The following is a 10261-nucleotide window of genomic DNA, read 5'->3' as shown; positions in this document are numbered from 1 at the left end:
AACTATTTTAAATTCTAAAGAAAGTAAATATATAAGCTTACTAATTAGCCTTACTAAAATAGTATAAGTAACTATATAATATATTTTCTATTAATCTCTTAAAGGGATTTAAGGGAAGATATTAATATAGAAATAAACTTCTATTAATACTTAACCTAGAAAACTAAGATAATAAATAAAAGGTAGAATATATTAAAGTAAAGAAGGTAATTAAGAAATAACTTTACTATTTAGTTAAATAGGTAAAATAGCTAGCTAAATATAACTAATAGGTTACTACTAAAGATATAGTAAATATACCTTATATTATTTAAGTATAAGCTAAGGAAAACACTAAGTTAATAGGAAAGTATATTAAATAGAAAAGTATATTAAATAGAAAAGTAATATAAGTATAAAAAAGAAAGGTAAACTATATAATAGTTTATTAACTATAGATCTTAATATAAAGAACTAGATTAATAGCTAAAATATTACTATTACTATCTTAATATTTACTTACTATAACCTAACTTTAATTACTTATATCTAGAATTAGAAAAGTAATTAATAGGTTATTTACTAAGGATTTTAGAACTAACTTACTAATTATTAGTAAGGGAAAGTTAAGGGGGAAAATTAGTAGCTATAAGAGTAAGCTATAAGTAAGGGACCTAAGGATAATTAAATAAAACTAAAATACTAGTAAGATACTTTATATACTTTCTATTACTATTTTTCTTAATTATTTTAATTATATACTAAAAGAAGGTAATAGTAATATCTTAGGTTAGGCTATTAGTATTACTAGGTAAAAGGTAAATATAGGTAAAAGATACCTAAGTATCCTAGTTATTTTTAGTTTATAGTAAGTACTAAGGTTAATAGAAGTTAAAATAAAGAATAAGTAAACTATATATAGTATAATAATTAAGAGTAAGGTATAAGGTTATAGTATAAACTTAGTACTTAGTAATAAGAATATTATATTAGGTATAATTCTTTTATAATATATAAGTAGTAAAAGTTAAAAGTACTTAGGGTAAGAACTTATAATAGTATTAGACTTTTTACTAATAAGATTATAATAAGTATAATTTATAGTATTAGTAATATAGAAGGCCTAGATAAAATAATATAAAGCTAAACTAAGATTACTATAGGCCTTAGTATCTAGAATATATATTTTATTATTAGTATTAAGGGTATTTAGTATATAAATAGCCTAATATAAGGTACTATAGAGCTAATACTAATCTCCTATTATAAGGCTAAGAATACTATATTAAGTTAATAGAGAAATAGGGATATATTAGGTATAAAATATATAGGAAATAAATAGTATAACTAAAACCTAAGTAAATATTATAATATAAAGTAGTAAAATTACTAAAGGTATATAAAAGACCTTAGAAGTTATACTAATTATTATTATCTATATTAATTAAAGTATTACTAAAAGTATTAAGGAAAATATATATATAATTAATATATAAGTTAAGGCTAGTAGTAATAGCCTTAGGCTTTAGGAAATTAAATTAAGTTACTTTCCTAAGCTAATTAGTAGTAGGATTATTATCCTTACTTTTATCCTTACTAGAAGATATTATAATAATTAATAAAGAGAGAAAAGGCTAAAGGTATAAGTAAAGTATAATAAAATTAAGTATAAAGAGGTAGAATACTATAATAAGGAAGAATAGTATTAATATAAGAAGGAAAGAAAGAGAGAAGAGCTACAGAAGAAAGAGCTATTATTTATATAGCTTAAAATATAAGGGTAATAGCTACCTAATTTACTATAACTTTTATAATTTATAGTAAAAAGGTACTATTATAAAGGTAATAGTAAAGTAAAAATAATAGTATATATTAGTATTAGAAGATAGTAAAGTAAGCTATTACTATTAGCTATAATAAGTAAAGATAATAATTACCTAATTATAAAAGAACTATAATTTAGCTATAACCTATATATATTTAATTACTAATATAACTTAAAGTAAATTAAAGCTAAAGATAGCTTTCTTTAAAGAAGGGGATAATTATTATAATTACTTTATAAAATAACCTTAGCCTTATTAACTAGGTCCTATAACTTAGCTAAACCCTAGCTTATTAGACCTTTGTAAGGAATAATACCCCTTATTACCTATAACCTTATTTTAAACTCTTTAAGCGTTAGTATAATATTATTATTAAACCTACCTAGCCTTCTAACTAACTGTTATATATGTATAATAGAAACTAGTATATAATACTAATTAGCTTTTAATTATAATATTTATTTTACTAGGCTATAAAGTAATTTAAATAAGGCTTCTATTACTATTATAATACTTAGTAGAATACTGTAGTTCCCTAGACCCCTCTCCTGTTAGCTTTACACTAGTAATGTGGGGGAAGGTCCAAGCTCCCGCGCGTGCCAGGTCTCGACGCAAGCAGGGATAGACAGCTCTCAATTTGCATCTCCGCTTCCTCCTGGGGCTAAATTCTTCCCCTTTAATCAATCAATTGCCCAGATTGTTCCGCCGCCGAATCCGGTTATCCGAGACCCATATCCCTCGTGAAACGTGAGCCGTCGTTGGGAGGGACCAACTACACTCACTTTTGTGCCGCCTATCTCGCCATGGCTCTTTCGGCCAATTCGAAAGATGCCCCAAACCTGGAAGCGAGTGAGAAGGACGTCTCACCCAAACCAAAAGCTCAGCCAGCCCGCCAGACAAGTAAGCAGCAAGTGCGTCATCGCGCTTCCGTTGCTTGTGCATCATGTCGCGATCGAAGAATTCGGTGTGTTGTTCCCAAAAATCAAAATGAATGTATTGCTTGTGCAAAATCCGGCGCAGAATGCATCATAAAGAATGATGATGAGCGCAGAAGGTATGTGACCAGGTTACCCCGTTTCCACCTCGTTCTAGTCTGATAGAATCATCTCAGACCCATCTCTAAAGCATATATGTCGTCATTGTCAGATCGAATCTCCATGCTTGAAGGTCTCCTCTTGGAAAAAGGTGTAGTACCGCCACCCGCAACTCATCCTCCAAAAACAAGGCACGATTTTCAAGATGGCGTAGCTGTGGGATCGAGCAATCAGGATCCATCACCACAGTCTGAATCAAAGTCCCCTGGAAGCGAGGGCCGTTCGCCACCCGACTCGCACGTTGAAGATGTGGCGGCAAATGAGAATGAGAGCCAAAATGAGAAATCACAACTGAATCCCTCATCTGAAGGAAGCTCGCCTTTTCAAATTTTTGATCCAAAGCAAGGAGATATCATTCATCGACTGCTTTCCACCAAAGGCAATCTGTCATTCGACCAAATCTCCGGGCATCTACGGTTCTTTGGTCCCACCGCCAACAGTCATGTATACGCCGAGTCGACCAGTTTATCGGATAACCATGAGCCTCCGGAACAAATTCGCAGAGCCGTTAAAACTATCCGTTCCCTAAGTCAAGAAACTCACGACTATCTCATTGATAGTTTCTTCCATTACTACAATTCTGTTATTCAAATTATCGACCGATCCGCTTTCGAGGCTGACCGGAGTTCCAATTCCTCCAAGTTCTACTCTCATTTTCTTCATGTATCAATCTTAGCCATGGGATATCGCGTTGCAGATATGGACAGAGACGATATGCGCAAAATCACACTCAACCCGCGAGAAAGCACACTCCATAGAGAGGCCAAGCATATGCTAGATATTGAACTTGAACGCCCAGGTGGAATCCCTAGCGTTCAGGCTTTACTACTGCTAGGTGATCTTGAGTGCGGTGTTGGTAGAGATAACACTGGTTGGATGTATTCTGGTGAGCTTTGAACCGCATGCTTTGTTTTCAGTTCACGCCGGGTTAACCAAGTTTAGGAATGGCGAATCGTCTTGCCTTTGATATTGGGCTCCATCTCGACTGTGCCAGCACCGTGTCTGAACAGGATACAAAGATTCGAAATATGGTAATGCAAGCATGTGTTATTTATGACAGATACTGGGGGCTATTCTTGGGCCGCCCACTGGCTATCAAAAGCCAAGACGTCGATCTCCTCTCGAACCGGTTTTCACAGCTGGCAGCTTTTGGTTTTGATACCGTCAAAACAGATCTGACAACAGAAATTTACGAACAACTCATTGAGTTGATGGAATTAGCAGGTCGTATTGTAGAGATACGAGACCTGTCAAGCTCCAACAAGGCTATGGAACAGTCTGGCACGTTTGCTGCAACGGAGGCCGAAGAAAATAGATATCTTCAAGTGATAAACCTTGACAGGCAGCTTCAAAACTGGTACCGGCGATTACCAGACCGGATGGCGTGGAAACCGAGCAACGTCAAAACTGCACCGTTCAGCTTCTTCCTGTTACATCAGCAATACCACGTTACTATGATTTTATTACATCGGCCATGGGCAAAGTACGGTTCCATCACCGGCGACGATTCCAAGCCTGGATCTGCATCCGGTGCTGATAACGAGGGAATGCCAAAACCCGAGACCATTGGGCAATCACTTGGCCACAACCCAGAAGGATCCTCGGTATCTGCAGATGATCGTCAACGTGCAGTTCATGGCAGTCGTACATCTTTGGCACGCAGTATCTGCACGCAGCAGGCAATACGCGTGGCTCGAATCTTCTGGCAACATCGCCAACGGTTTGACGGCCGTAAGATCTTTATAACTGGGATTCAACATGCCGGTACTGCTTCCATAGCATTAATCGCCGCGCTTGCATATCAGCGCAACGAGCCTAATCGCCAGACTTACACCGGCTACCTCGAAATCCTTTCTGATGCTGTGGGTGATATGAGTGCCACCTATCATCCGGCTATGAGGATGGATGATCTGCTCAAGGCTGTCCTCGATCAGATTAGGGGTAGCGTGACCGATGTATCACGGTCCCGCAGTGGCAGCACGGGTCATGTCGTTCACGTGGGCATGGGCAATCCAAAAAGTGTTTTCACTTTTGAAGGCAATTCGTCGACTCCCGTAGTTCCAGTCAGAAGAGAAGCGGACGGGGAATTCAGTCAGCCTGTGAAGAGAAGACGACCTTCTGTTCATCGGCAAACGTCGGATTATGCTTCATCGAAACCGTCCTTTATCGGAATGCCGACGCAACCTACGCCTACGCTCAACGATAAAGCTTATACGTTGCCATATGGCGAGCATAGTCAGCCACCGCTCGACTCTATCATGTTCCCAATGAATGTACATAGCCAGCCGGATCAGCTTGGCCTTAGCTTGGCCGGTGGTAATGCAGTCAATGTTCATCACGCTGAGATTGCTTCGGCACATATGGTTGGAGCGATAAGCACTCAGAATCTCCCTACTCCTCTGCCCGATAGCTGGGGACTATCCAACATGCAGCCCCCTTTCCCGCAGGGTCACTTTCATGGTGCTATTGACTGGACATCTGGAACTGCTGGCCTCAGTGCAAGCTCAGTTCTGAATCAGAGTGCTGCCATGTCAACTGGTATAATGTCAGGGATGACCACCTTCAACCCAACGAAAGAGCCGGGAAGTATTGACGCATATGGCCCCGGAGGAGGGAAGTCTATGCGTGGAAACAACGACAACAACGATGAACAGCGAACCTATCCGCTTGATTTCTTCCATTTTGCTTAGTTTGGCGCAATTGGCTGGTTTTGTGTCTTGCGTAAGGTGTTTATGGTTGCCCAGGCTTGTTCTGATTCATTTCTGTTTTTTGAAATTGTTGGCTCGATCTGAACGTCTTGGCTTTTCTGGATAGGAGAAGTGTGTAAATCTACGAAGCTCTATACTGAGAGCACAATGTATATTGTGAAGTATGATATAAGTAGGCTGTGAGGTCATATGAAAATAAGTAGCGAAGAACTTATATTACTTGACGTTTCCTTCTCTTGGATATCAGATATCAAGACTCATTTATGATTTACTACAAATAGTGAATAATACTGAGAGAAAATATTCAATTTGGGTTTACGTTGAATTACCACTTGCCCAAGCTGATTATCGGTTGAAGAACCTGTTTTGTGGGTGGATGGAGTCCTGTTACTATTGCTGCCTGATCATTTGTTGAACCAGTCATGCAACGGCATATCATATCTGATACCAGAAGTCCATTATCATGAGACGCCGGCTTCAAGTAGCTTCTCCCAGATACGCCGCATCTTACAAACTGGACTTACAGTTCTGATTGTTTCGTCACCAAGAGTCTTGATACCTTCGATACTAATCACAACTGAAATTGACTTAATCGCAGATCTAGGTTCTGATGGTTCGTATTAATGAAGTTGCTGTTGCTTCTAAAGACCCTCGGTCATGGTTCGACAAGTGTAAACAGGTTTTGACCTTCCGGTGACACGAGTAAAGCCGATCAATTGGGCAAAGGCAATGACTGGTCTGTTGACCATTTGTCAGAGTGAGATCAGCGGTCCGATACCTAGAAGAGACAAGCACAAAAACAGGCACAGTAACTTTGAGTCCGTTTCGGCGATGGCGCGAAGCGAAGTGCGGGGTGAGATGGTTGACAAATCGCGGGGGTTGCCGGCACTGCGCCAGTGACCAAGGGCGGATTCATGAAGCCAGTCTGTGTCATCTTGGAGAGATGAGATGGGCCAGGCGTAGAGACGTCGGTGACGGTGACGAGGACTGACTCGAGATGGTAAATGGCTCGGGCGCAGGGAGAGTATGTTTGTAGCCAACTGTCTACTCCTTAGCAATAAGCCATGAGGAATAAACCTCCACTGATCCTGGGATGACATTGATGCTTCAGTGATGCCAACAGCTGCCGGGGATCCGTACTAAGCGCCCAGTCTCCAGTTGTCGGTCTCCACAAAGCTTCCCTAGATTGAAGCTATCAAGCCAGGATGTGTCGCAACCGGGTTCCACTCATCACTACATTCCTTGAGCCTCAAAGATATTGTGTATCAAAACCCCAAATCTGGTGTGAATTGGTGAAAGGATTTTCTGTGTGAAGGGCAGCTCGAGACCCATGTACCATGATGTCAACTGGATGTCCATAAGCAAAGACCACATACTTGTGGAAGCACTCAGCCTTCAACACCAGGCACTAACTAGCAAAAGAAAAGTAATGAGAACATTTCGTGTAAGATAAATTCACATCTAAGAGATAGCATTCCGGTAAAGGGAAAATGTGTTCAATTCAACATCACACAGCTTAAGTGACAGAAAAGTAAAATATAATTCATTTCATTCGTGTATGGGCCGATAAGAGCAATATGTCATCTATCCGTACCCGGGGTATGCTATGATAAAATACAAAGAGAAGACAGCTGCCTAGCGATAAGCTGCAGGCATAATCGAAGCCAGAACCAGAGTGTTATAGACAGAGAGAGATATGTTCTTAGGGTTTGTTCTCGCCATTGAATCGAGCAATACCGCTTCGGATGCCCTTGTCAACGGACTTGGCCATCTTCTCCAAAGGAAGACGGTCCTCAACACGCTGTACCATCTTGGATACGGGAGGTTCGATGCGTTGGACGCCCTTCTCCATAGGAGGGATGAAGTAGCTGACATTCCTCTCCCATCGTGGAGCCCACTTGTTGGTCTGGTTGGAGAGACGTTCCTCGGCTCCTGGCATGACAAGATACAGAGGTGTCAAGACGCCAACACCGGCCGCACCCATGCAGAAGATCTCTGAGGGCTTGGCAGCAGGAAGTCTGGGGACGCGGACGGGCATGGTGATATGAGTGTTGAGAGAAAGTGTTGTTGTTTCTACAAGCGCAAAAATGTTAGCGGTGTGAGAAATAAGAGGAGACTGATGAAGCATCACTCGCTGTTTAATGATCTAGTCAGCGATATGACTAGAGTAGATCAAGACAAATGTGGTTTATTGCAAAGGCTCTTTGTGGTTGGAAGGACGGTATGAGGAATGAAGAAAAGCGAGTTAGGTGAATTGGAATTGATGATTATGATTTGATTGGGATGAGAGAATAAGGAATCAAATCAATAACGAAAGGGGCACCTCCTTCCGTTATATATGTGCAACCACATCTGTATTCTTAGGCAAGATCGAGCGGGGTAAGAGCATACGCAGCGCTTGGATGATCATCTTGGGCAAGAGCGGGAGGCAAAGGAGACGATGAGGATTGATTGGACTGAGCTGAAGAGGACCTCCCATGCCCAAGTGTTTGTGACTTTGTGTATACTTGAGCATGTAAGCGTGCATCAGCGCAAACAACGGTACATAGTAAGACCAATACTGTGCGGTCGACAAGGTTACACTTGAGCAGCGGATGGCTTGCAGTCTCCCCCCAACCTCAAACTTTCCCGCAGACCGAGACAGGTGGTGATTCGCCCTTGGTTAGGTCAATGCCCTCCATTACGTCGAGTCTGGACCTCGTGACCTGATCGCTCACTGTTCGCGGTTGGTTTAAATCATTCTGAAAACAGTGCATCATAGCATTCAAAGCGCTTAAGGAGTATGCCGTCCCATGTGGAGGTTGGTGTGAAGGTTGCCAAGTTAGCGACGCCTCAGAGTCATCATGGTCTGAGTGGAGCGGACGCGAGGGAGAGATGCAGCGGACAAGAGTGCAGAATCCTGGGGACTGCCGTTCAGGAGATGCAGCTGCTCGAAGCGAAATGGTGGCGTAGGTTTGGCTTGCACAGTACGGTCCTGTTCCTGTTCCGGATACGATGAGGGTGGGTGAATGCTCAATGCAAACCGCTTGGAATTAACTGAAATTCACTATTGATATAAATCTCACAGCGGTATCGAATCATTGGTCTTGGTGAGAGCTTTAAGTGCTTGTTATGTTAAATATTCGTTGCGCACGCGGCAATGGGGCATAATCAAATGAATGCTAAGCAAGAGAGGAGATGCAGCAGACAAGCTGTACAGTCTGTAATCTTAACCCCGCTTGTATACAAGCAGTGACCTGGCAAATTAAGTAGCACCTAGTGCCCTTGCCTGCTTCTGACTTGGATAATCGTTCGATAGCTTTACCGTTGTTTGAGGCGGATGAAACAGTAAAATGCAAGTGTCAGCCCAGTCTGAGGAGTCAATTGACGACAGGGCGACACTCTGATGTTGAACCCTTTTCGGTTGTTGTGCGTGTAGCCAAACGTTAGGAAAAGCCTCTCAATCGATGATTATTTCAGCGACTGCCAGTAGGAGCAACAGTGTGCGGCACAGGCCTACTGAATCAGAAGTTACAGCGGAGGAGGAGGTGCAGGAAGGGCTGTAACATCCGGGGCGGAAACGTGTACCCAGTGGTGTTCGTTTGCTTGTATCGACTTTGCAGTGACATTCCATCCAAGTACTTTTGTCGAAACATCCAAGGCTCCGTGTCCTGCTACGCCTCACAGCGTCTCACTGCCATTTTACAAGTCGCGTGCTGTCTAGATTTCACTGCCACTAGCATCCGGAGGGTCTTTAGGCCCCCTGGAGCGTATCCACTGAGTCCGCTAAAGGCCCCGCTTACCCCAGATTCACGGCAATTAAAACGGCGGGTCCCAGTACTGAGTCTATCCCTTCCCCGCTCTTGATGGCCACATGTTAATGGACAGATCCTCTCGCCCCATTTCTCCTGGACTGACTCCCACTGTTTGTCTTTTTCAGCTGCCTACAATGCGCATAGCAGTCGATGGAAATCACTCCAGGCCGTTCAATACGCTGAACGACGATTAAAGAAAAGAGGTCGCGACCGTACCGGGTTTTGTTACTGAATGCTTTACCTCCAAGATTAATCAGGTATTCATGCATACAGCTTGAAGCTGCAGTACGAACAAACCAGTACGATTGATGACAGACAGGACACAAGGGCACTCACTACGCAGATGACGCAAAAAGAAAACAATTGTCAAGATTGGGATTCGAACCCAAGAATCTTTCGATACTGCAGAAATTCCCAGGTAACCGGGCAAGAACACGTCTTGAATGCAGCGCCTTAGACCACTCGGCCATCTTGACTGGAGATTATTAATAGATGCGAGATCAAATTCACGTAGAATGATGTTTCACGTCGTAGACAGATAGCAAAAACTAGAAAGCAAAAAGTAATCTGTCAAGATTGGGATTCGAACCCAAGAATCTTTCGATACTGCAGAATACCTAGGTAACCAGGTAAGATCATGTCTTGAATGCAGCGCCTTAGACCACTCGGCCATCTTGACTAATTGAATGAATGAAAGAGAGTGCTGTATTAGGCCTTAGGACACCCTTGATTGATCCAGATAGCGTGACAAAAAGTTAACGAGAACTGTCAAGATTGGGATTCGAACCCAAGAATCTTTCGATACTGCAGGACTCCTTGGTATTTGGAGAAGATATTATCTTGAATGCAGCGCCTTAGAC

The 10261-nt window shown here is 41.7% G+C and overlaps 2 protein-coding genes across 2 annotated transcripts; one reads left to right on the top strand and one right to left on the bottom strand.

Moving 5' to 3' along the window:
• Positions 1–2935: 2935 nt before the first annotated feature.
• Positions 2936–5589, top strand: FIESC28_11378 (uncharacterized protein; the record flags this gene model as incomplete). Its single annotated transcript, XM_031165502.1, has 2 exons — positions 2936–3785; positions 3842–5589. The coding sequence occupies 2 exons, from the start codon at positions 2936–2938 to the stop codon at positions 5587–5589; spliced, it is 2598 nt and encodes an 865-aa protein (XP_031010440.1).
• Positions 5590–7309: 1720 nt separating this feature from the next.
• FIESC28_11377 (uncharacterized protein) lies at positions 7310–7645 on the bottom strand (the record flags this gene model as incomplete). Its single annotated transcript, XM_031165501.1, has 1 exon — positions 7310–7645. One exon carries the CDS (start codon positions 7643–7645, stop codon positions 7310–7312), a length of 336 nt encoding a protein of 111 aa, XP_031010439.1.
• Positions 7646–10261: the final 2616 nt, after the last annotated feature.

This window comes from Fusarium coffeatum (genome assembly GCF_003316985.1).
Source record: "Fusarium coffeatum strain FIESC_28 chromosome Unknown BRIP53273_contig_392, whole genome shotgun sequence".
Taxonomy (NCBI): Eukaryota; Fungi; Ascomycota; class Sordariomycetes; order Hypocreales; family Nectriaceae; genus Fusarium; species Fusarium coffeatum.
This window is presented reverse-complemented; position numbering and strand designations above follow the sequence as displayed.